Source organism: Pelophylax lessonae (assembly GCF_965119305.1).
Source record: "Pelophylax lessonae genome assembly, chromosome: 1".
In the NCBI taxonomy this organism is placed as follows: Eukaryota; Metazoa; Chordata; class Amphibia; order Anura; family Ranidae; genus Pelophylax; species Pelophylax lessonae.
Window position 1 is genome coordinate 92,890,675 of NC_138768.1, and position 27,666 is coordinate 92,918,340.

The 27,666-nt window shown below is 41.4% G+C and overlaps 1 protein-coding gene across 2 annotated transcripts in view; it reads left to right on the plus strand.

Annotated features, from left to right (window-relative positions):
* PARP8 (poly(ADP-ribose) polymerase family member 8) overlaps window positions 1-27,666 on the plus strand; it is a 427,949-nt gene that overhangs the window by 231,637 nt on the left and 168,646 nt on the right. For both annotated transcript variants that reach the window (XM_082252530.1, XM_082252529.1), the window contains exons 5-6: window positions 14,723-14,793; window positions 24,026-24,103. In XM_082252530.1, coding sequence (XP_082108656.1) covers window positions 14,723-14,793; window positions 24,026-24,103 — 149 coding nt within the window. The remainder of the gene's footprint in view (window positions 1-14,722; window positions 14,794-24,025; window positions 24,104-27,666) is intronic.

The following is a 27,666-nucleotide window of genomic DNA, read 5'->3' on the forward strand; positions in this document are numbered from 1 at the left end:
AAATTGGCCTAAAATGTAAAAAAATTTTGATTTTTCAATTTTCTTTTTTTGGGAATGTTATATAGCATAATGGGAAAAATATTTGTTTTTTCCAAAATGATCACTCTTTTTTTGTTTATAGCGCAAAAATTTAAAATCGCACTGGTGATCAAATACCACCAAAGGAAAGCTCTATTTGTGGGAAAAAAAAGGACAAATTTTATTTGGAAACAGTGTCGCACGACCGCGCAATTGTTCATTAAAATAACGCAGTGCTGAATCGCAAAATAGGGCCTGGTCAGAAAGGGGGCAAATCCTTACGGGGCTGAAGTGTTTAAAGCTGTAAAACAATTTTGAATTACCAAGCTACAATTTGAGTTTTTGATAAAAATGTTATTATGCTTTGACTTTTTTTTTTTTATTTAGCATTTTACTTACAGTTAAAGAGTAGTGCAGTGGAAAGTATACACAATGTTTCATATATGAGTAGTAATATATTTATAAAAGTAATATTTCACATTTACTATTTTGGAAACATTACATAGACAACTGCCTATTCTTTTGAAGGGGCATGAATAAAATTAGAGTTTACAGTATGTCTTATTTTAAGTGAACCTTTCCATTCCCCAATCAAGCAATCAAAATGGTGCTTTCATAATTGTGCAGTCAATAACTACCTAGCAGCTTTTTCTACCCACTCTTTCTGGTCTTGACAAAAGGCCAATGATTGACAGCCTGGCTTCACTTTCTATACAGTAAAGTAAAGTAAAGTGCAAGATGGTGGTGCCCAATGGGTGATGAATTGGGTATGTAGAAGCAGATTGGAGCAGAGTTTTTATTCACATATTATCCACCAGGGACTTGTTAATGAACTGAATATTTCATATTTTACAGCAATTTCTGTAAATATTGGCAAAGGGTTAAAGGATTTAAAGTGATTGTAAACCTCTGACATTAAAAATGAAAAAGCATTCCTCACTGGAAAGGGAACTATTGAATGATAGCCACTCTAAGCTAATCAGTTCATACTACAGTACTCTAATTCGGAGTGTACCGTCCCGCTTGGACACCATACGGGCCTGGTGGACAAGAGATATTCCGGATTTATCGGACAATAATTGGGAAGAACTGCTCAAAACCTACTTTACAACAGCAATTTTGGCCAGGGACAGACTGATCCAAAATCAGATCTTCCACGGGACATATTACACCCACATACATTATTTCAAATGAAGAAGAGAGACAACTCAGAATGTCACAAATGTCATAATACCCAAGGGAATCTCCTGCATATGTTGTGGAGTTGTGATAAAATAAGGCCTTTCTGGTGTTAAGTAACACAATTTATTTCCTCAAACTTTGATCTCCCCAATATGTGCAACCCTAAGTGGTGCATACTGGGGATCCTGGAGGACATAGATCTCCGATCTTGTCAAAAACAATTCCTTAGGCTCCTTCTATTCTATGCTAGAAAAGCGGTGGTGATGCAGTGGATTTATTCAGAGAGGGTTCCTATCAATTTCTGGAAGAACTTGATTAATCAGGCACTACCGCTTTACAAATTGACTTATCAAGCAAGAGAATGTCTAAAAAAATTTAATAAGGTGTCGGGTAGGTGGGCAGCTACGGATGGAACCTGTGAGATGAGGGAGAACTGACCACTTGCATGTTCTCATAATAATGTGTAATGCGGCAGCTACGGAGTAAGTAAAATATCAAGAGGAATTGCTTTCACATGTGGGGGAATGTGGGGGGATGTGTGAGTATTCATGACCTATACCTGGACTTGCATACCGTGACTGAGAGTGTTTCACCGTCTAGACCACTATTCTACTAGCTTGAGTTTTATAAAGTTTAATCGACCATTATTCTATTACATTATGTGTAGCTGGTTAATATACCCTTTCTCAAATATATGACAGCACATTTTTTTGTTAGTTGTTTGTTCCAGTCTTGATTCTTGCCAGACCTTTTTTTTATTTTCGTTACAGTGTATAACATATATGCAATAACTCCTGTATAATGTGCTGTAAATAACTGGGAAAAAAATGTATTAAAATTAAGTTTAAAAAAAAAAAAAAAATGAAAAAAGCATAGCCAGCTAGTCTCCTGACGACATCATTTCTAACGAAAAGCATAGGGCATGGCTACTGCTAGATGCCATCACTCACATATGCCAACTAGAGTCCGGCATGGGTGAGCAACTTGCTACACTAGCCTGCTACAGTGATATATTTTTGGATGTTTTTAGTTTTATGGGTGCATTTCTGAAGTTTTAAATAAAAGCTGAAGTATGACATACTTCAGGATGGATCTGTACCATTAGTTTTCCCTGATGGTGATGCCGGGAGATGATGGAGGGGATTAACACTGAGACGCAATTTACATCTGGTTGTCACTCATGCTTTGTTGACCATTTATACCCTAATGGTCCATATTATCTTCTAAGCGGCCCTCTTTTAGTGGTGGTTCACGGTGACAGAGTCACTAATCCACATTGGGATCATTATATTTAAGCATTGCTGAACATTTATAATCTAATGGTCCACGCCATCTGATAAGAGACTCATTCTAATGGACTGTTTGGTGGTGGAAACATTGTCCTGCAGTTGGATAATATAAGAGCAGAAACACTTTAAAGTCAATATATGAATGTAAGATTCTGGTACCTTCGGTACCCTTTCAGCCCATTTCTTCCGCATTGCGTCCCACCTTTTCAGCTAGGTGGAACGCATATACCTGCCTATCTCTTTAAAGCGGAGTTCCGGGCACAGAAATGATTTTTTGCTGAACATACCCCCGGGACAGTCAGGGCTAGCACATTCCACAATGGCTAGCCTCTGATCTGTCCCGGTTCGCACTTACCTTTTAGAAGAAATACTTACTTAGAAAATTTCTTCCACAGCGTTTCCATCTCTGTTGTGGGCAGCTGAAGCCGGCGCGGTCCTCTTCTCTGTCTTCTTCCGCGTCTTCGCGTCCCAGAATGCACTGCACCGGCCCCTCTCGTCACTTCCGGTGCAGCGCCGCATTCCTAAACAGCTTCTGGGCATGCCCAGAAGCTGTTTAGCAGGGGAATGCGGCGTCGCCCGGAAATGACGAGCGGGGCCGGTGCCGTCGCATTGATTCCTGGGAGCTATGACGTTTAGCTCCCAGGAATCATTGCGAGGCAGGAAGTGACGGGGTGAGCCTCGGCGCTGGAGGAGGAAGCAGTCATAGGTGAGTATTTACGATCTTCAATAAAAAGGTGAGTAAACAAAAAAAAATAAAAATAACTATCCAATTCCTTTTCAGGTGAGCTCTACCTAGCGGAGGGGCACAAAAAAAAAATCGTTTTTGTGCCCGGAACTCCGCTTTAAGCCGCATGACGTCATCACTAGGCGCCGCTCTGAGCGGCTATTTCAATCGCCGGCTTTCACTGACAAGGTGTTCGTGCAAACCGCTTGTTATACAGCCTTGTCTGACGCTGCCGAAGCCTCCAGCTATTTCCCCAGTATCTGGATAGACCGGAGTCTCGCTACTTGATCCTGTATCTCGCTACTGATCCTGTATCTCGCTACCTGATCCTTATCTCATTACCGGACCCCTCATCTCTCTAAACCAACTAGTGATAAGTACCCCACAGGGGATTCCTTCCTATCAACTTACACTATCTACTCTTGCATACTAAAGACTGTTGCTATCTATGCATTACTATTTCTATCATATGCACTGTTACATAGATTGCTAGCTCTTGAGTCTACTACCATCTATATCCTTGCACTGAGTTAGCAATTCCTGTACACTTCATCTGCTGTCCCCTACCACCTGTTATTTGCACATGATTGCTAACCTATCTGCATACTATCTATCACCATCTGCTAACACTCCTGAACATTACTATTGAGTGCCTATCATTGCTATCACTACTCACGCCTGTCCTTTCAGCACATCACCTCTATACTATCGTATACAACCTATCACTCCAGGAACATCTTATCTGAGTGTCTGTATATTTGCATGCTGAGGCAGGCTGGGCCTCAATGATGAAGAGTCTGGAGAGTTGGATATGGTGATTCAACACATCTCTACACGACTACTGAGTGGAAATTCTGCAGCTGCAAATTAAGTTCACTAAACAAACGCCGGAGCGCTACAGATTGCACGAACCAGAAAAAAAAAAATGGCTTCAGCAGAATTAGCCACTCATGTGATACAACTAACACAAAAGGTAGATGCATTAATCCTTTCCCTTGCCGAAGTGAAAAATGAAAATCAGACTTTGAGACAGCAGATAGCCCGTGTTTCACAGCTCACTGCTGCTCAACCTCGTGAGCCCAAAATAAACCCTCCTCTAGTGTTTACAGGTGATCGGAAAAAATTTAGTGAATTTAAAAACGCATGTCAATTGCTTTTTAATTTAAAACCTCGTACTTACACCACAGACCAAATTAAAGTCTGCACCACTATCTCATATTTGTCGGGTGATCCACGGGCTTGGGCAGACTCTCTCTTTGAGAAAAATGACCCTCTTCTTAACTCCTATCCTTTATTCTTAGCAGAACTCGCTAGCTTATATGAAGACCCAAATAGGCAGAGTACTGCTAACAGCCAATTGAGGGCTTTAAAACAAGGAAGGAGACCTGTTGAAGACTTCGTAGCAAAGTTCAAAAGATGGACCCTTGATTCAGGGTGGAATGATGCATCTTTGCGAACCCAGTTCAGACTCGGGTTATCAGAAGCCGTTAAAGACGAGCTCGCCCGAGCGGATTTACCTGGCACTTTGGATGCCTTAATACAACTCAGCATCAATATTGACAGGCGACTGCGAGAAAGAAAGGCTGAGAAAATGGGAGTACCATTATCCAATCCTTCTCGGGTTTCGCCCGTTGACCCTACTCCTATGGAGGTAGGAACCATACGCCCACCATTATCGTCTACTGAATGAGCCAGGAGAAGATCTGAAAATCTCTGCATGTACTGCGCCTCCCCGAATCATTTGATAAGCGTCTGTCCCCTTGTCCGCAAAAAAGAGGGTGAGTGTTCACATGTCTTGCTGGGGGGATTAACGACTTCTTTTTCTAATCCCTATCTTTTTATTCATTTGACCTTACAGTGGGACCACAATAGGATCACCACCAAGGCTATGATCGACACAGGATCTTGTAACAACTTCCTTGACACTAGTTTTGTTGCTTTAAATAAAATACCTATTATTTCAAAATCTAAACCTGTCTCTGTTAGTTTTATTAATGGTATTCCGTTATCTTCTGGTCCAATTACCAATCAGACACAAGCACTCCTTGCTACTGCTAACGAGTCTCATGCTGAGACCACCACTTTTGATGTATTACCTTCACCACATTTTCCCATTATTTTGGGACTTCCCTGGTTACACATACATCAACCAACCATTGATTGGAAAATACGGACTCTAACCTTCCCCTCTCACTACTGCGAGACCACGTGTAACCTCCAATCATATAAAAAAATCCTGTCCATGGTGTCAGATGAAATTTCACCACCACCATGTTATCAGGATCTATCAGAAGTCTTCCTTGAGAAAAATGCTCAAGTATTGCCTCCCCATAGGGACTACGATTGTTCTATTGATCTACTCCCTTTCGGTCATGTTTATCCTCTTTCTCAGGATGAACTTTCTCATCTCAAGGAATACTTGGATGAGAATTTAGCGAAAGGGTTTATTAGACCCTCTATTTCTTCCACAGCTGCAGGACTTTTCTTTGTCCGCAATAAGGATTTAAGTCTCAGGCCTATTATTGACTATAGGCAATTAAATACCATTACGATAAAGGATCGCTATCCTTTACCTCTCATTACCGAACTCATTGAACAAGTGCGCGGAGCTACCTACTTTTCAAAATTGGACCTAAAAGGGCATACAACCTCATCCGAATCCATAATGGGGATGAGTGGAAGACGGCATTCAGAACCAGATACGGATTATTTGAATATCTAGTGATGCCTTTTGGGTTGTGTAATGCTCCCGCAGCATTTCAGCGATTCATAAATGACATCTTCAGAGACTTACTTGATGTTTGTGTTGTGGTATATCTGGATGATATACTCATTTATTCTCAGTCCTTGTCCGAACATGTAAGACATGTAAGACTTGTGCTATCCAGATTACTCGCACACAATTTATATGTATAATTGAAAAAATGCCTATTTCATAAGGAAGAAGTACTATTCATAGTTACATAGTTACATAGTTAGTGAGGTTGAAAAAAGACATCAGTCCATCCAGTTCAACCTATGATGTGTGTGTGTGTTTGCTTTTAGCCGTACATTGTATACCCCTGTATGTTGTGGTCTTTAAGGTGTCCATCTAACAGTTTTTTGAAACTATCAATGCTCCCTGCTGATACGACTGCTTGTGGAAGAGAATTCCACATCCTTACCGCTCTTACAGTGAAGAACCCCTTACGCACTTTAAGGTTAAACCGCCTTTCCTCTAGTTTTAGTGAGTGGCCACGTGTCTTATTGTATCTCCTTTCTCTGAATAGTTTGTTCCTTATGCTCGGGTCGCCAGTACAGTATTTGTACATTGATATCATATCCCCCCTCAATCGTCTCTTCTCCAGAGAGAATAAGTTCAGGGCTTGTAGTCTTTCTTCATAGCTGATGTCCTCCATCCCCCTAATTATTTTTGTTGCCCTTCTCTGGACTTTCTCCAGTTCCAGCACATCCTTTCTGAGGACCGGTGCCCAGAACTGGACAGCATACTCCAGATGTGGCCGGACCAGAGTCTTGTAGAGCGGGAGAATAATCTCTTTATTTCTGGAGTGAATCCCCTTTTTTATACATCCCAGTATTCTGTTGGCTTTGCTTGCTGCGGCCTGGCATTGCATGCCACTGCCAAGCCTGTTGTCTACCAGTACCCCTAAGTCCTTTTCCATCCTAGACTCACCCAGAGGTTCCCCCCCTAGCGAGTAGCTTGCTTTCTGGTTTCTGGCCCCCAAGTGCATTACTTTACATTTTTCAACATTAAATCTCATCTGCCATGTAGTTGCCCACTCCGTTATTTTGTTCAGGTCCGCTTGCAAGGTTTCCACATCCTGCATAGAAGATATTGGCATGCCTAATTTAGTATCATCCGCAAATACTGAGATTGTACTAGATATCCCCTCCTCTAGATCATTTATGAATAAATTAAACAGGATTGGTCCCAGGACAGAACCCTGGGGGACCCCACTTTCCACACCCGCCCAATCCGAGTACTCCCCATTAATCACCACCCTCTGTACTCTCCCCTGGAGCCAGTTCTCTATCCAGGTACTCACCTTATGGTCCATACCTATCTTCCTTAGTTTGTACAGTAAGCGTTTGTGGGGAACGGTGTCGAAGGCCTTTGCAAAGTCCAAATACACCACATCCACAGGCTTACCTTTATCTAGGTGGCAGCTCACTTCATCATAGAAGGTTAATAGATTGGTTTGGCACGAACGATTTTTCATGAATCCGTGCTGATTAATACTTATAATACCGTTTTCATTACTAAAGTCTTGTATGTGGTCCCTTAACATCCCCTCCAATATTTTGCAGACTACAGATGTTAGGCTGATCGGCCTATAGTTACCCGGGATATATCTCGGCCCCTTTTTAAATATTGGTACCACGTTGGCTTTTTTCCAATCAGCTGGCACCATACCCGTCTGTAAACTATCCTTAAAGATCAAGAATAATGGTCTGGCAATCACCTGGCTGAGCTCTTTAAGAACCCTCGGGTGCAAGCCATCCGGTCCCGGGGATTTATTTATGTTAAGCTTCTCTAGTTTAGCTCTAAGTCTATCTTCTGTTAGCCATGGCGGCACTTCCTGAGGTGTATTATTTAGTTCGGCCTTACAAGCTGGGTTCGTGTAGACCCCCGATTCCTTTGTGAAGACTGAAGAAAAGAAATTATTTAACACTTCCGCCTTTTCTCTGTCCTCAGTGGCCATTTTTCCTTTATCATCTTTTATGGGGCCAATGTGTTCTGGCCTCGCTTTCTTACTGTTTATATACTTAAAGAACTTCTTGGGGTTCTTTTTACTCTCCTCCGCTATATGTCTCTCGTGTTCTATTTTAGCCGCCCTGATTTCATCTTTACATTTCTTATTACACTCTTTATAATGCTTAAATGCTGCCACTGACCCCTCAGTCTTGTATTTTTTGAAGGCCTTTTCTTTAGCTCTAATATACATTTTTATGTTGGAGTTTAGCCACCCAGGGTTTAGTTTTGTTCTTTTAAATTTATTTCCCAGTGGAATGCACTGGCCCACCCCCTTGTTAAGTATGCTCTTGAAGCACTCCCATTTTTCCTCCGTGTTCTTTGTTCCCAGGGTTCTATCCCATTTTATATTTTCTAGCAGTGAGCGCAGTTTAGGGAAATTGGCTCTTTTGAAATTCAGCGTCTTAATATTACCCTTGTGTTTCCTATTACTGTAATTAATACTGAAACCAATTGACCTATGGTCACTGCTCCCTAAGTTTTCCCGTATTTCTATATCCGTGAGCAGGTCTGCATTTATTCCTAGGATACATCATATCTAAGAACGGTATCAAGATGGATATGAGCAAGAACTGTAAGATTCTGGTACCTTCGGTACCCTTCCAGCCCATTTCTTCCGCATTGCGTCCCACCTTTTCAGCTAGGTGGAATGCATATACCTGCCTATCTCTTTAAGCCGCATGACGTCATCACTAGGTGCCGCTCTGAGCGGCTATTTCAATCGCCGGCTTTCACTCACAAGGTGTTCGTGCAAACCGCTTGTTATACAGCCTTGTCTGACGCTGCCGAAGCCTCCAGCTATTTCCCCAGTATCTGGATAGACCGGAGTCTCGCTACTTGATCCTGTATCTCGCTACTGATCCTGTATCTCGCTACCTGATCCTTATCTCATTACCGGACCCCTCATCTCTCTAAACCAACTAGTGATAAGTATCCCACAGGGGATTCCTTCCTATCAACTTACACTATCTACTCTTGCATACTAAAGACTGTTGCTATCTATGCATTACTATTTCTATCATCTGCACTGTTACATAGATTGCTAGCTCTTGAGCCTACTACCATCTATATCCTTGCACTGAGTTAGCAATTCCTGTACACTTCATCTGCTGTCCCCTACCACCTGTTATTTGTACATGATTGCTAACCTACCTGCATACTATCTATCACCAACACTCCTGAACATTACTACTTGAGTGCCTATCATTGCTATCACTACTCACGCCTGTCCTTTCAGCACATCACCTCTATAGTATCGCATACAAACTATCACTCCAGGAACATCTTATCTGAGTGTCTGTATATGTGCATGCTGAAGCAGGCTGGGCCACAATGATGAGTCTGGAGAGTTGGATATGGTGATTCAACACATCTCTACAGGACTACTGAGTGGAAATTCTGCAGCTGCAAATCCAGTTCACTAAAACAAACGCCAGAGCGTTACAATGAACTGTTTATTAAAGCGGAGTTCCAGCCACAAAATCTACATAGTCGATTTTGGGCCATCCGCTTGCTATAGCTAACCTGAAAAAGAAATGGGTAGTTAGGATTTTCTTTTTCTTTACTCACCTTGTAATTGCAGAAAAAAATACTCACCTGTCTTCCACTTCCTCCCTTGGCCGCACGGCCCGGTCGTCACTTCCGCTTTGCAATGATTCCTGGGAGCTGAACGTCATCGCTCCCAGGAATCAATGCGCCTGCACCGGCCCCGAAGTCAGTTCCGGTGTAGGCGCGTCATACCTTGCTAAACAGCTTCTGGGCATGCCCAGAAGCTGTGCAGGGATGACACTGCAGACCCGGAAGTGACAGCGGGGCTGGCGCAGTGCATCGTGGGACGGAAGAGGACGGAAGAGGACGTGGAAGAGGATTGCGCTGGCTTCAAGCTGCCCACACCTGAGATGGCAGCGCTGGAGAAGAAATTTTAAAAGTAAGTATTTCTTCTAAAAGGTAAGTGCGAACCCGGACAGATCAGAGGCTAGCCATTGTGGAATGCACTAGCCCTGACTGTCCGGGGGGTATGTTCATTGAATTTTTTCTATTGTGTTGCACTTGCACTTTAAACGGTATATGGTTTACAATTTGTTTTCCACTTTACTGATATATGAATTCAATCAATGTTTACACTTTGAGGATTTAGCTCTACTTTTATTGAGTTACTATGCCGTTATACCGTGTACTAGTGTCAATCCACAGCAACCAGCGTGGTTCCCATCTGCTCACTCTTCCTTCTGCTATCAGCTCTTTCAAACCGGGGCAGAACCAGCACAAGGGGCCGATTCATTTTTCTGCAGGCTGATGCGCTATCAAGCAACATGCTGATAGGAGAGAGCACAATAGCAGAGAGTGGGAGGTAAACATTTTGCTGCTTCTCTTTTCACTGTTCAGTCACAGGCTGAAGGAGGGACAAGCCAGACAGGGCTGTTCTGTGTAGCAATTCGATGTAAATCTCAGGACTGAATGGACACAAACACAAATCCTTTGGTGGGTAAAGCAGCTCCGAATATGTATTTTTTTTATGTGTATTTACAGTAGCTGTTGGCCCGGAGTCCAGCTTTAAGGAATCAAAATAGAAATAGGTTTTACCTAGAAAGAGTATTATCCAGCCTGGATATCAGGGATAACAGAAGGGCAAATGATTACAGTGAGAACAAAATGTACTGAGATATTGTATTCTAAATGTTAATCTCATTTCCTCAAGGAAAGATATGTAGAGAAAGGTTATAAGAAAGAGAAGTTGGAGGAAATGATCTGGGAAGTGAGGAATGTAATGGGAAGAGATGCAGTTTTAAATGATAATGAAATTCAAGCACAATATAAACAGGTTAGGTTTATGAGGAAGCCCTGGTCTGTGTTGCAAGGTGACCCCGTCCTGGGACTACATTTAACAATCAATCCAACATCGCTTATAAAAAAGGAACTGAAACTGAAAATAACAGAACAAAGCAATTATTTTATACCATAAAGTTTTCTATCAGTGACAGAATTGTAAAGCTATGAGTAGCAAAAGTAAGAAAATACTTTTATATGCAATATTTTGGAAGAAGTGATGAAGATTAACCAATTCATTGGAAGTAAAGCAAGCAATATATTTGGGGAAATATGATGGCTGTTCCAAAAGCAATACAAGCTTGGGCATAACAGAGTAACTTTTCCTCTGTAGAAACTATTCTTCTTTTTCATTGCAGTTAAATAATAGATTCCAAGCAGAAGCAATGTGCTGTCATTGAGTTCTTGATGAAGGAGGGATGCAGGCTGCCCAACGTCCAAAGATAGCAATGGAATTTTTACAGAGATGACACCATTGACAAGATTCATCAATGACAAGACATTGCTCAATTTGTGCATGTTGGACAGCCTGCACTTCTTCTTCATCAAGAACTCAATCGGGGTACGTTTACTTCTTCTAAGAATCCATTATTTAGCTGTAATAAAAAAAAGAAGAAGAAGAGTTAATATAGAGGAAGAGTTACTCTACCAAAATGTGGAATTTGAATGGATCTTTGTTAATAAAAAGGTATGCCAATTTTGCCTTACTTTTGGTACAGCCCTTGTAGTATGATGATATGAAGTAACAGTGATGCTTTTGATGCTCCTGCTGGTCTCGTTTGCCAGTCATACAATTTTGAGGAAGACTGACTAAAGTGACCTTACAAGCATGCTGTAGGTAGGCATGGCACTCTGTAGTCCCAGCATGTGATGCTAAAACACTACCACAGTATTAGAAGCCTGTGGGTAGAGTTGTCAGCCAGGCACAAGAAGCAGTAAAAAGGTCCAAAAACTGACAGTAACAAAACAGTCACAGCAAATGGGAACATTTCCTTATTAGGATTTACAAACACTTTAAATACATGGCAAATGATTTCCAAAACATCATTGGATTTTTTTTTTTTTTAAGAGAGAGCAAAACAAAAGCTGTTTCCTTTCAAGCATGACGTCTCTCATTGAAGGACATATGGAGGAAGGAAAAGGAGAAAAGGAGTTACTTCTTTAACTTATTTCTTTCTTATTCACTTGGGTGTGTAAATTTTTACTTTGAGCTACTTAGCTCTGTAAACAGCAGGCATTTGTGAACGGAAGAAGGAGATAGACTAGACTAGAAAACATGTGAAGATAAGCGAAAGGCTGCTGAGTGCCATTCATTATGTACAATTGTCATGTGATCTGCTGTTATTGGTCACAGTGATCGGATGGTACCGGCAGCAGCTGGTACGCTGATCAGTCATCCACTGTGTCCGGTGGACACAACGGGTAACAGATCGCACCACAGCGTGGCCTGTGGAGCGCACATGAGGCGCGTTACGGGAGGACATCATATGACGTCCACCTGGAATGATGATTGTCTCGCCCAGCCGTCATTTTACTATAGGCCGGGTGGAAACTAGTTAAAGCATAACTAAAGGCAAAACTTTTTTCTTTATTTTGGATAGAGCGGAGTGGGAGAGGGGAGTGGAGCACAACTATCAGGTTTTTATTGCTGTCTGTGCCTATTTTAGGGATAGTCACCCTTCTTATTTGTCCTGTTTACCATTTTACCCATGAGTGTAAGTGAAATAAAATCCCAAGCTTGTAGTTTTCCGTAGGGCAGGAATAAGGAGGAAATCTTCAAATGGGGACACTAGTTCTGGTGACAGCCTTAGTTTGGAGGGGTTTCCTCTCACTTCTTGTTTTGGGTATGGGACAGGAAGTGAAGGGAAATCTCCTTATTGGGACACAGAGGGCAAAAAAAATCAACTGACAAATGAGACAAATATGGATATACAGTATCTGACACCTGACAGGTTAAATAAAATGTACCCAGGTCTTTCTTCCCAATGTTGACGCTGTACCGAAGAACATGCAGACTTCAAACATTTCTTCTGGACATGTTGGGTAAATCAAAGCTTCTGGGCTGAAGTTACACATTTCATGACCACTTTGACCACAGTGGGGATTCTTCTCACCATAGAGGTATGCTGACTTGGGTTGGTAACTCCTCTAGCCCCCCGTAGGGCACTTAGAACCCTCCTCAGTCTACTCCTGTCTTATGCCCCTAAAGCCATTATACTGAAATGGAAATCCAGGGAAGCCCCCACTGTCATCTTCTGGCAGTTCTTGGTGAATGCTGTATTACCATTATCTAAATCTGCTTACCATCCCCGTGGATGCCACCATAAGTTTTATAAAGTGTGGGATATTTGGATTGACTCTTCTTTAACTGCCTCTGCTTGAGACTTTAGACTCCTGCAGATGTTTGTGTATGTGGACGTATGCTTCTAGAGACACTATAATTTAATTGCGAGTGCAGCAGTTGAAAGGCGCATGTGATCTACACCAGTGGAATGTTATAGATGTTTGGTACCAAAACTGTTCCCCTTCATAATTCTACCTTTAGTGCTGAGCAAATGTTATGTTAGATTATAATGTGTAACCTTGAAGGTTTGTCTTTTATTGTCTTTGTTTTTTGTTTTTCTGGAGATGGGGTATGCCCAGAGGCTCTGTTTTATATTCTACCTTGCAAAACTAATGAAAAGAAGTTTTAAAAAATAAAAAATAAATAATACAAATATAAAGAAAAAAAGAAGGCATAGTAAGAAAACACAAAACATCAATTAATCACATGCCACATTTTTTGAACTAAACAAAACTTGAAAAGTAAGGTGCAACGAAGATAAAACTAGTGTATACAAGTATAAAGCCACCATTTGATTGATACACATTAAAAATAATATATATATATATATATATATATATATATATATATATATATATATAAATTTATATATATATATATATATATATATAAGAAAACATGAAGTACAGAGCATGTAGATTAAACTTGTGATACAATCTTACATAGAATTTTTGGGTCCTCATATCAAGTGAAAATGTCCTGGATGCCAGAATGAGAAATGGGCATTCAGTGCGGCATCCAGGATACCATTTATCTCTGGATCTCTAAAAATTCTTTTGATTTACAAAGGAAGTATTATCTTTTTGTATTAAAGTGATATTGCATTTGAGGATGAATAGGTGATCCTTAATTGCAGTGATTACATACGCCCTAAAATTTCCCCCAGTGATGTTTTTTTTTTTTTTTTTACTTGGCGTCTACATAATTTATTTATTTTTTTATTAAATCTAGTTTATTACTCTTGATATGCATCCTGTATCATTGTGCAAAACACAGCAAAATGTGTTTATTTTCTCACTGTATAATATAGCTAATGGATAGAACAGTATATTTACTGTAATGTTATATGACATTTTGTGAATATTTGAATACTGAGTAATGCAAGATAGCAGTGTTGATAACAGAACATCTGTATATGTAAGATTGTATCACAAGCTTATTCTGTACATGTGCTGTAGCTAATGCTTTTTATTGTACAGTATATATAGAATTTTAAATGTTAATATTAATAAAATATTTACTTTATATTTTTAAATATGAGTATGACCTCTATTGCACCTTAAAAGCCCATGTTCATGTTTCCTGTATTGAGCATAATATGTGATTTTTTTAAAATGTTTGTATGATGTGACTAATATGATTGGAAATTTTTTTTGTTAATCTAAATTCCTGGGTGGTGTCCTAGAAAGCCCCTGGTTTTTACTTTGTTGGGTATTTCAATATTGTAGCACAAAGCCTTTTCTTTTCTCCCATGTAAATGATGACTTAATAATCAGGTGCAGGAAGCACATCATGGATTTATAATAAACAAAATAAAAAAAAATATACATCCCTTTTAGTTATATTTTCTTTTCTCTTTCCTTCAGAGCTGAGGAAATCCAATGACATTACCAGCTGCTTGTCCATAAAATCAAAACTGCAAAAAGAAAATGGAGAGGTAAGACATAATACCACTAGAGCACATTCCTGTGAACCTGTGGAGGGAATCTGATCTCCAAATGTTCCTTCACCCACCTACATGTTTCCGCTTGCATGCTTATATCCACTTCTATAGCAGTGGCAGCTTTCTGGTCCACCTCCTTCTGCTCTCTATATCTTCTTACAGGCTACCAAATTTGAAGAGTAATTCAAAACAGCACTGGGACTGTGTAGGACCCGGGTGTGTGGGTCCGGCACAGAAGCCGTGTTAGTTGCGTGGAAAAGGAGAGACGTTTTGAAAAAAGAGTTAAGAAACAGATAAAGGAAGATGTAGAAAACAAAAACGGAAAGAAGGACAATAAAAACCAGAGGAAAAAAGAGAAAAAAGAAAAAAAGAAGAAAGTAATAAGGAAAAAAGAGAAAGAGAGAGAATGGTAGAGGGCTATTGGGATTTTAGCGGTACTGTAACTAACGATGGGAAGCCACCATATATAAAAAAATATGAATTTTTATTAATGTATTATATTAAAAATGTTTACAAACAAAGTCAAAAAGAAAAATATGAAGTAAAAAGTGTACAGAGCAAGTTACCATAATAAATCGTCATTTACATACAGTTGTAATAATTTCAGGCAATAATATTGTGTTATACAAACTCCGGTAATCCCAGAAAATTTGAAGAGTAGTTTAACTAGCCAATAGATGGAGGGTGGAGGCTGGCATTTCTAAAACGACATGGAGGTTGGGATTGGGTAAAATAATTTGAATCATGGATAGGGTTGCCAACCGTTCATAAATTTACAGACAGTTTGTAAAAATCAGCTGCTTTTTTCACTGTCCATAAATATCCGTATTGGATGGCAGCTGGCCAAAAAAATATAGCTGTGGGCCGGCTTCGGAACTGTGCATGTGCAGTTACGGAGCCAGCTAGTAGGGAGGGAGGAGGAGGACAGAGGGATCCAGCCTATATCAGAGTATATACAAGGGAGGTGGACAGTTTATCATACAGAGTTGCGGTTAAAGGACAGAGTTGCCCAGCTTACCACAGAGTATAGCTAGCAGCAGGAGAAAGTGCCTTCCTGACAGACCTGGGAGGGCAGTTTGGGTGCCCTCACTGTGCCATACCCGGACTGATAATGTAATGTTGTCCTCTGTTGACCACAGACCATCTGGAAAGGGTCAGGAACTTCTCCCTGCACTCTGAGTTTTGTTTCTTTAGGTCAGGCAGTAGGAGGGGCATCCCCAGGAGGTGTCCCATGATGCAGTTTGTGGGGAGTTCTCCCCGCCCACACGCAGCTGCTGGAGGAGCACGTGACAGAGGAGAGCCAACATGCCCAAATCGCAGTGGCGCCTTTTATCAACTGGGTGCAACAGGGGTTACAGACAATCCTATGTCTGTGGATTTCTAAAGAGTTTGGATATCATTTTGACAGCTTTATATATCAGGAGCTGCTGTCAGAGTGGCACTCCACTGTTAAAGAGGAAATAGAATGCCGATTACAAAGGGAGGAGAGCTGGTCTCCCTGTGTAATTTGCAGATCAAGCAGTTCAGCCCAGCCTTGGCAGCTTTATTACCCAGATACTCAATGACCTGGCGCACTGTGGATTTTTTTTTTTTTTTTTTTTTAACGAACTGGCTGGATACCTATTCTAGGTCAGTGACCTACAGGTAATGAACCAGGATCAGACAGACAGCCCCAGACCAGCAATAGCAGCTTCCATATTTCTGTATTCACAGGCTCTCTTTAACCACTTAAGCCCCGGAAGATTTTACCCCCTTCCTGACCAGGATGTATTTTTCGATTCGGCACTGCGTGACTTTAACGGACAATTGCGCGGTCGTGCGACGCTGTACCTAAACAAATTTGACGTCCTTTTTTTCCCACAAACAGAGCTTTCTTTTGGTGGTATATGATCACCTGTGCGATTTTTTGATCATGCGCTATAAACAAAAAAAGTTCGTCAATTTTGCAAAAATAACAATATTTTTCACATTTTTTTATATGAAATTCCCCCCCCCCCCAAAAAAAATGTAAAAATCAAAATTTTTTAACATTTTCGGCCAATTTGTTTTATGCTACATATGTTTGGTAAAAAAAAAAATCGCAAAAAGCGTATTTTGATTGGTTTGCGCAAAAGTTATCGTGTTTACTAACAAAGGGAAAGATTTTTGTCATTTTTGTTGTTCTTTTTTTTTAACGCATAATGGCGGCGATCTGCGATTTTTTTTGCAGTACTGCGACATTGCGGCAGACAGATCGGACCCTTGACTGACATTTTTGACACTTTTGGGGTTACCAGTGACATTTCTACAGTAATCAGTGCTATACATATGCACTGTTACTGTAAAATTACACTGGCAGTGAAGGGGTTAACTTTATTTGAGAGGGGGGGGGGTGGTGTGTGTCCCTAGGGGCGTGATTCTAACTGTGATTGGCTGTGGCTTGAGGTGTAGGAACAGTGATCAACGGTCCTACATAGTAGAACCGTATGATCACTGTTTCTACACAGGGAAGAATGACAGGCGGCTTGTTTACACTAGCTGCCTGCCTTTCTCCCTCTCCACCGACGATCGCCAAGTGACCGGCGGACATCGGGTCTGCCGGTCACACGCGCGGGGGGGGTCCGTGACCACGCGGGAGCGCGCGCTCGCTCCCCAGAGCCTCACAGGCTAGTGACGTATATATATGTCACTTTGCCTGTGAGGGGCTGACTTGCGGCGGTCAGCAAGTGGTTAAAGTGAAGCTTTTTCGCATTTCAATAAAATTCATATGAGTGTGCAGCTCTGAATGCTGATGGGAAATCATCTAACATTTGTTTTTTCTTTGCTTTAACTTCTTAAATCCTGGTTTCCCTGAAGGCAATGGTGATGTAGACCCAGCCGTACAGATGCTCCCTGGGAAGGAAACATCACCAGTGCCTTCAGGGAGATCTCATTTTTATATCAAAACCAAGGAAATTCCTAGCCTGCTAACCAACCGAATTGTCCTGTCTAACAGTGTGCTTTATAAACAGGGGTTTTCATTTGTAAAAAAAAGCCCCAAAAAAAGAGGGGTTTAGTTTGCACACATTTGCAAATACATGCATAGGCTACAGAGCCCTGTCAAGGCACCCAAGTATTTTCTGTAGTCCTAACTCTAAATTTTGAGAGCCTCCACAGTGGAAGCAGATGCATTATAATAGATAGGCAGAGGGCTGGTGAGCCTAGCGGGAGCCCACCCCTCTTTAGAGGCACAGGGGCACGTTGGGCACCCAGCATATAGCACAATGGCAGCAAAGGTGTCCAGTACGTCCCCCCAGCAATATTTCAACAATATAAACAAAGGGCAACTGCCCTCACCTATAACTGGCCTTTGCATCAAGGAGCACATGGAAGGGCAAGGCATGCAGATCTCGTTTCTAACTGTGGAACCAGTTTTTAGTGTAATTTTGTATGAAGCCTAAAATGCTATATGAAGCCCAATATGCTATGCGCTATACAAAATTTCATCCATTTGTTTGAAAGAAAAAAAAAAAAAAGACTTTGTCAGGGATCTTGCAAAGTCTTTTTTTCCCCCCTCCCATCAAGGAAATGAGATATGCGCAAATGCAAGATGAAACGCATCATGTCACAGATGGCTGGCTTCTACTTTTTCTGCCTACCTAACACTAGCATTATCTTGCTCATGTGCCATACCTAACTTTATAGGATGATTCGGGTTATTGATTGGCAGGGGACATGAATGATGATACTAGGAATCTCTGGGGGAAGAGGAGGCAGGTTAGTACTGCTAACTTTGTTCTAGATGGAAGAATGTTTTTAGGTAGTCAGGTTTATTAAGTTAAATTGTTTTAAGGTGATTCTGTACTTTGCCAACGCCAAGTAACAGATTAAGTCTACCCCCTAGCAGCACATAGTCGCCTTTCCTCCAGCAGGCAAGAGGAAATCTACTTCTTGCTTGTCGTAACATACAGTGCATTGAAAAACTTTTCATACCCCTCAAAATTTTACACATTTTGTCATATTATAACCAAAAATTAAAATGTAGTTTATGTATTTATTTTATGTGATAGACCAACACAAAGTGGCACATAATTGTGGAAGTTAAAGGAAAATGATAAATGGTTTTCAATTTTTTTTTTTTACAAATCAATATCTGAAAAGTGTGGCATGCATTTGTATTCAGCCCTCTTTACTCTGATACCCCTAACTACAATCTAGTGGAACCAATTGCCTTTAGAAGTCACCTAATTAGTAAATAGAGCCCACCTGTGTGTGATTTAATCTTGGTATAAATACAGCTGTTCTGTGAAGCTCTCAGAGGTTTGTTAGAGAACCTTAGTGAACAAACAGCATCAGGAAGGCCAAGGAACACACCAGACAGGTCAAGGATAAAGTTGTGGAGAAGTTTAAAGCAGGGTTAGGTTATAAAAAAAATATCCCAAGCTTTGAACATCTCATGGAGCATTGTTCAGTCCATCATCCAAAAATGGAAAGATTATGGCACAACTGAAAACCTACCAATACATGGCTGTCCACCTACACTGACAGGCCAGGCAAGGAGAGCATTAATCATATAAGCAACCAAAAGACCCATGATAACTTTGGAGGAGCTGCAGAGATCCACAGCTCAGGGGGGAGAAACGGTCCACAGGACAACTATTAGTTGTGCACTCCACAAATCTGGCCTTTATGGAAGAGTGGCAAATAGAAAGCCATTGTTGAAAGAAAGCCATAAGAAGTCCCATTTGCGGTTTGTGAGAAGCCAAGTTGGGGACAGCAAATGTGGAAGAAGGTGCTCTGATCAGATGAGACCAAAATGTAATTTTTTGGCCTAAAAGCAAAATGCTATGTGTGGCGGAAAATTAACACTGCGCAACACCCTGAACACCCCATCCCCACCATGAAACATGGTGGTGGCAACATCATGTTGTGGCAATGCATTACTTTAGCAGGGACAGGGAAGCTGGTTAGAGTTGATGGGAAGATGGATGGAGCCAAATATAGGGCAGAAAACCTGTTAGAGTCTGCAAAAGTCTTGAGACTGGGGCGGAGGTTTACTTTTCAGCAGGAAAACACACCCTAAACATAAAAAATGGCCCAATCAGACCAGACCTAAATCCGATTAAGAATGTGTAGCAAGACTTGAAAATTGCTGTTCACAGACGCTCTCCATCCAATCTGACAGAGCTTGAGCTATTTTGCAAAGAAGAATGGGCAAAAATCTCACTCTCTAGATGTGCAAAACTGGTAGAGATATCCATAAAAAGATTTGCAGCTATAATTGCAGCAAACGGTGGTTCTACAAAGTATTGACTCAGGGGGGCTGAATACAAATGCACACCACACTGTTCAAAACGAAATTTTATAAACCATTTATCATTTTGCTTCCACTTCACTATTATGTGCCACTTTGTGTTGTTCTATCACATAAAATCCCAATAAAAAACTTTTACCTTTTTGGTTGTAACATGAAAAAATGTGACAAAATGTGGAAAATTGAAAGGGGTATGATATGAATACTTTTTCGAGGCATTGTACAGACGGCTGGGTGACAACTCTAGTGCTGGGCCCATCGCTGTCACATACTTTACCAATAGGAAGGAGCAACTGAAGAGTAAAGTTAAAATGAGTATGAGCTGTGGGGGAGGATACAGGAAAAGCACAGCTTCTCTCTAAGTCTTTGGGTTGTAGTAGCAACAGAGATAACAGCTCCATCTATTTTAATATTTTATTGGGGAGAAATTGAAATCCTTTGAGACATTTTGAAGGCTGAATATTGAATGAGCTTGTGCCAGTGAATGAGTACTTTTATATCTCAGTCCGGACCGCTCCATCATTTTATTACGAGCCCCATTATGTCTCAGCTTCAGGAGAGACTGAAAGAAGGATTCCTTCACCGGCCGCTCTAGCATTTGAAAAATGATAATTATGTTTATACCGTTCTATAACCTTACCATCGACCTACTTCCATTTGTCCAATTAATGATTGTTAGAAGTTGTTAAAGTAATGTGAATAACCTATATTATGGCACTTGTATAAAAAAGGCAGTGACACCATTCTTAAAGGGTCACTGCAACCTAAACTGATATTTCAGCTTTGGATAGCAGCTGGAGGATGGATCACTCCCAGGCCTCTTCTGTACAGTTTTCCTGGAAAGATCTCACTGCTTTCAATTCCAAGAAGCCTAACCAATAAGGACAGCGAAGCGAGTCTCACTTGTGCTGAAGAAGGATACACAGTGTTAATTTGCATTCTGGGAAAGAGATCTTCCTTGTGATGACTGCAGTGTGTAGGGAGATCTTGGACATCATTGGAAAAATCTTAGCTGGCGATGGCAGTTTGGCTGCGCTCTGCCTTTAATGTATTTTTATTAAGTGGAGTTCCACCCGTTTTTCAAACATTATAAAAATCGATTTTATTCCCCAAAGTATTACAGTATTGGCGATTATTATTTTATTTTCTTGCTTCACTTACTTTGTTGCAAGAGTTTATCAATTTCCTGCCCCCTTCGGCGCCGCGGCGACATACGTCACTTCCTGTGTCTGTCCTGTGTGAGTCATCATTCACTGGAGCCCGTGGGAAGGATGGGAAGGAAACATTGCATTATTTCCAAATGACGTGTGGTAGGCGTTGCTATAACAATGGGGCGGGACCTTCCTACGATGCCGCCGTTGAGATGGCAACCATGGACTCTATTGTGCGCCGCGCCGTTGGTCCAGAGGTGCATGCTGGGTAACCAGCAGCACTGCTTGGAGGAAGTAGTGACATGTGGGCTTCACGTGCCCACAATTAAGATGGGAGCCCGGTATTGATGTGAAATAAAGGTTAGTGTATAGGGAATGTAATTCATAAAACATTATATACTGTTAGGAGATAGGAAAAACATTACATTTAGCAACTGCTGTTATCATTTGGGAAATATAATCGATTTTTATAATGTTTATAAAATGGGTGGAACCCCGCTTTATTCTACTGATTTCTAGGCCAGTAGATGTAGTAGTTTGAATCCCTGGGTCTGGGCTTGTGCAGCCTGTCCATTTTCATCAATGATGAGGTCTAGGGGAAAAAGAAAAACAACTTTTACTTACCCAAACCTCCCCATAGCTAGACTGGCCGCCACAACTTCTTCTCCCCTATGCTCTAGCGATCTCTAAGGTCCTGACATCATCAAGATCAAAGCAGGGCCAATAGCCCTGCACTGATCACGCAGAGGCAGAGGGACAGTCCACTGCCATAGCATGGGGGAGCACTATCTGCCGAGGGAGTGGTGGATCAGGTAAGTAAAACTGTTTCTCCTCTCACCTAGACATAACAAGCCATCAACCCTTTACCGGCAGGCGCAGACCTACTGCAAGGGATATACTGTATTTTTTAGTTGCTCAGAGTTGGACTTATTTATTTTGTTTTCAGTTAAAGTGTAACTAAGGGCAAAACTTTTTTTTCTAGTTTTGGATGGAGTGGAGAGGGATTAGAACACCTGTCAGTTTTAATTGCTGTCTGTGCCCTGATTGGGGAGATTCGCCCTCTCTTTTTGGCCTGTTTATATCATTGAAAGTGAATGTAAGGGTCGCCCACTTGGCTCCTGAACATGTCAGTTAACCTGGTTTGCTTTGTTACTATCTCCGGTTTACTGTTGTTACCTGTTGTGCAAATGTAACCTCTCCTGCTCTGATTGTACATGTTGCGCTGTATTTACTTCTGTTTTTTCAATAAACTACTTGAACAAGAAAGTGAATGTAAAAGAAAATCCCACATTTTGGGTTGTCCCCAGAATAGTAATTGAGGGGGAAATCTTCCAATGTGGGCACTAGTTCTGGTGACCTGGCGAGGCTCAAGGAATTCCCTTAACCACTTGCCTACTGGGCAATTTTACCCCCTTCCTACCCAGGCCGATTTTCAGCTTTCAGCGCTGTCACACTTTAAATTGACAATTGCGCAGTCATGCAACACTGTACCTAAATTAAATTTTTATAATTTTTTTTCATACAAATAGAGCTTTCTTTTGGTGGTATTTAATCACCACTGGGTTTTTTATTTTTTGCTAGACAAATGAAAAAAAAACAAACTTTTTTAAAACAATATATATATATTTTTCATAGTTTGTTATACAATTTTGCAAACAGGTTATTTTTCTCTTTCAATGATGTGCGCTGATGAGGCTGCGCTGTTGGGCACTATGGAGGTGGCACTTATGAAGCGGCACTGATGAGAAAGCACTGATAAGGCGGCACTGATGGGCACTGATAGGTGCCACTGATGGGCACTGATAGGTGTCACTGATGGGCTTTGATGGGCAGCACGAAGGGCACTGATGGGTGGCACTGATTAGCACTGATAGGTGGCACTGATAGGCATTGTTAAGCAGCACTGATAGGTGACACTGATGAGGAGGCACTGATGGACAGTGATTAGCAGCACTGGTGGGCACTGATCGGCAGCACTGGTGGGTACTGATAGGCAGACTGATGGGAACTGTTAGGACTGCACTGATAAACAGGACCCTAATAAGTGCCAATGTCCCTTTAACACAAGCAGTCTATCGGTTCTCTTCTTCTCACCTCACGCTGTCAGTGTGAGGAAAGAAAAGCCGATAACCGACTCGTGTTTACATCCGTGATGAGCTGTCATTGGACACAGCTGATCACGTGGTAAAGGGCTGCTGTGCTTGGCCCTTTATCCGATCTGTGATCAGCTGAGTCCGAAGTCATTCGGCTATAGTGCGGACGTGAAGGGGTTAAGAAGGGCCCTACCTATGGTTAAATATTGTTATTTCTGTCCGGCCATGTTCACAATCAAGATGACTGTTGTATCCAAAAAATATACTAAAAAAAAAAATAAATAAAAAAATAATTTTATTCAAGTATTGCCTCTTCCATCATGACTAAATGTGGGGTTAAAGCTTTTAACAGAGCCCCAGATATCAGTAAAAACATGACAGGGGTTCCCATCCTTCCCCACAATGTCTAATAAAAACAGTTTTGGCTGGATATACAATTTAAGCCATGCATATCCTATGCAGTGCCTTGAAAAAGTATTCATACCCCTTGAAATTTTCCACATTTTGTTATGTTACAACCAAAAACATAAATGTATTTTATTGGGATTTTTATGTGATAGACCAACACAAAGTGGCACATAATTGTGAAGTGAAAGGAAAATGATAAATGGTTTTCATAATGCTTTACAAATAAATATCTTAATGTTAAAGATACTGTATGTGTATAACATGAATGACATTTCTTTTAAAAATGATATTCTTAATTGTAGGAGTCCCGACACAGTAGTGCAGTGGAAGAGGATTCTGAAGGCGACAATGATTCTGAAGAGTTTTATTACGGAGGACAGGTGAGCTCCCGAAAGAGAAATTGCTATTAATCTGGTGTGAAAACATGGGTGCTTCTGTTGGTAATTACCTACTAAATTGTTGTATGCAGTATGTTTTCATGAATACAATTTATGGCATTACTTAAAGGACCTTTTAAAAGGTTCACAATTCATCTGCAGACAAATAATTTCTTGTACTTTAGCTTAGAGTCTGGAAGGGTAAGAACTTGTCTCCGATTTTCATTTCTGGATATATTTATATTGAAGACACCGTGGTGTAGTGGTTAGCACTTTCACCTATCAGCAAGAGGGTCGCTGGTTCGAACCACGACACCACCTGCCTGGAGTTTGCATGTTCTCCCTGTGCCTGCGTGGGTTTCCTCCGGGTACTCCGGTTTCCTCCCACACTCCAAAGACATGCTGGTAGGTTAACCACTTAACGTCTAGCCACGTAGGCTGACTTTGCGGGGTTATACCGGGATGATCCCGGTACCGTGGTTTGAAGCCGACGGTCGGCTTTCCGTCGGTAACGACCAATGCAGCTCGGGAGCCGCTCAATCGTTACCCGGGGGGCGGGAGGGGATGTCCCCCCCTGCCGCCTTCCGTGGCTCCCGGTGGGACGGGAGCCCCGAGCACCCAGCCGGCACGTCCGCCGGCTGGATGGAGTCCCGATAAATGCCGGAAACGGCATCGATCGGTTCTCCGATGACGTAACCCGGAGGCGGCGTCCATGACGCCACTTCCGGGTTACTGTGCTGCAAAAGGCAGCAGATTTGAAAAACGGCTGTATGCAAAAATGCCGTTTTCGGCGTTTTGCATACAGGGAAGTGTAGTGGAGGGGTCTAGGGTCTTTTAGACCCTCGATCCCTCCATAAAGTGTACCTGTCACTACATATTGGTGTCACAAGGGATTTTTAAAAAAACCTGTAATAAAGTTAAGAAAAAATAAAAAATAAATAGGAAAAAAAAGAATTTTAGCCGCCCCTGTCACCGTTAGCTCGCGCACAAAAAAAACACGTATACGCAAGTCGAGCCGCGAATGAAATTGCTGTTCAAACCACACATGTGAGGTATCGTCGCGATCGCCAGAGCGTGGGCAATAATTAAAAAAAAAAAAACTACGCTCTAACTCTAAAGTGGTAACCGTTAAATAAATTTAAAGCGTCGCAGATTGAGATCTCTATTGACCGTAGTTTGTCGCCATCCCACGGGGGGGCGAAATTTTAAAACGTAACATGTTGGGTATCTATTTACTCGGCGTGACATCATCTTTCACGATATACAAAAAAAATGGGCTAACTTTACTGTTTAGTATTTTTTAAATGCAGTGAAATGTGATTTTTCTAATTTTTTCCAAAAAAATTGTGTTTTAAAGACCGCTGCGCAAATACCACGTGACAAAAAATTTTGCAATGACCAACATTTTATTCTCCAGAGTCTTTGCTAAAAAAATATATATAATGTTTGGGGGTTCTAAGTAGTTTTCTGGGAAAAAATACTGGTTTTAACTTGTAAACAAAAAGTGTCCGAAATATGGCTGGTGGGTAAGTGGTTAATTGGATCCTGTATAAAATTGGTCCTACTATGTATGTATGAATGTGAGTTAGGGACCTTAGATTGTAAGCTCCTTGAGGGCAGGGACTGATGTGAATGTGTAATGTATATGTAAAAGCGCTGCGTAAATTGACAGCGCTATATAAGAACCTGAAATAACATAAATAAATTGAAGAGATTTTCCCTCACTTCCTGTGTGGTCACCTAGACAACAGTAAAACCTCCAACAAAGGTTTTTGTAATCAATTGGGTACTGTATTACCCCTCCATTACCAAGCCATTTTTCAGTTTTCAGGACTGCTATAGTCTGGCTGACAATCACTCTGTCCTGCAACACTGTATACAAATTAATTTTATATAATTTTTAATTAGACAGACAGGGCTTTTTTTTTTGGTGGTATTTTTTATTTTTTTTGTTATTTTTGACTATATAATATAATAATAAATGTAAATAATGTATAATGTAAAAGGCCTCATGTACATATAGTTCCACTACAGAGGAGTGTGAATGAGTCATTGAAGAAAGTGCAGATTGGGAAGCTGGGGGGGCTTAAATTAGGAAACTGTTATAAGAGGGAGGAGTACCGCGCTTTAAAGGTGCATACGTGCTCAAAAGTGTCTTTGTGTAACTTCAAATATATATATTGGCTCAAAAGGCTGCCTAGTGTTCAAAAGTGTCTTGGTGTCAAAACAATAAATAAATAATCAATTGAACTTAACCAGTTCCCATCCGTGCTACAGCCTATATATGGCTGCAGCGCGGACTTGAATTTTCGGGAGGCTGTTTTTAAACGGACACAGCCGATCACAGATCGTGGTGAATGGCCAATCACAGCGGCCATTCACCACGTGATCAAGCCGTCCAATGAGAGATGATCTCATATGTAAACATATGAGATCATCTCTCATCGCCGACGCTCCTTCCTCACACGGAGCCTGCAGTGTGAGGAAGGAGGGGGAGCTGTTAGCACACAGAGGGACACACAGGAATGTAATCAGGGCACTGATCACCAGTGCCCTGATTACTAAAGGTAAAACACATACACAAATTGCCACCATCAGTGCCCACAGTGCCCGCCATCAGTGCCCCCCATCAATGCCCACAATCAGTGCCCATAGTGCTGTCAGTCAGTGCCCATCAGTGCCTGCTCATCTAGGCACTGATGAGCACTGACTGGCAGCACTATGGGCACTGAGTGTGGGCACTGATGGTGCTGCCCATCAATGCCGCTCATCAGTGCCACCCGTCAGTGTCCATCAATGCCATCCGCCTGTGCCCATCAGTGCCGCCTATCAGTGCCCATCAGTGCCGCCTCTCAGTGCCCAGCAGTGCCACCTCTCAGTGCCCAGCAGTGCCACCTCTCAGTGCCCAGCAGTGCCGCCTATCAGTGCTCATCAGTGCCGCCTATCAGTGCTCATCAGTGCCGCCTATCAGTGCCACCTATCAGTGCCGCCTATCCGTGCCGCCTATCAGTGCTCATCAGTGCGGCATATTAGTACCTCCTCATCAGTGCCCATAAGTGCCACCCAGGGCCGTTTGAAGGAATTTGGGGGCCCCAAGCAAAATGGACATGGAGGCCCCCCGACCCCCCGCACACACGCAAAGTCTACAGGAACCACAGCATAGCCATACAGTTTAAGTATCTATTTATCTATCTATCTATCTATCTATCTATCTATCTATCTATCTATCTATCTATCTATCTATCTATCTATCTATCTATCTATCTATCTATCTATCTATCTATCTATCTATCTATCTATATATATATATATGATAGATAGATAGATAGATAGATAGATAGATAGATAGATAGATAGATAGATAGATAGATAGATAGATAGATAGATAGATAGATAGATAGATAGATAGATAGATAGATAGATAGATAGATAGATAGATAGATAGATAGATAGATAGATAGATAGATAGATAGATAGATAGATAGATAGATAGATAGATAGATAGATAGATAGATAGAATAAAGAAAGGAGAGAGAGAGAGAGGAGGGGGACAGATAAACAAAAAG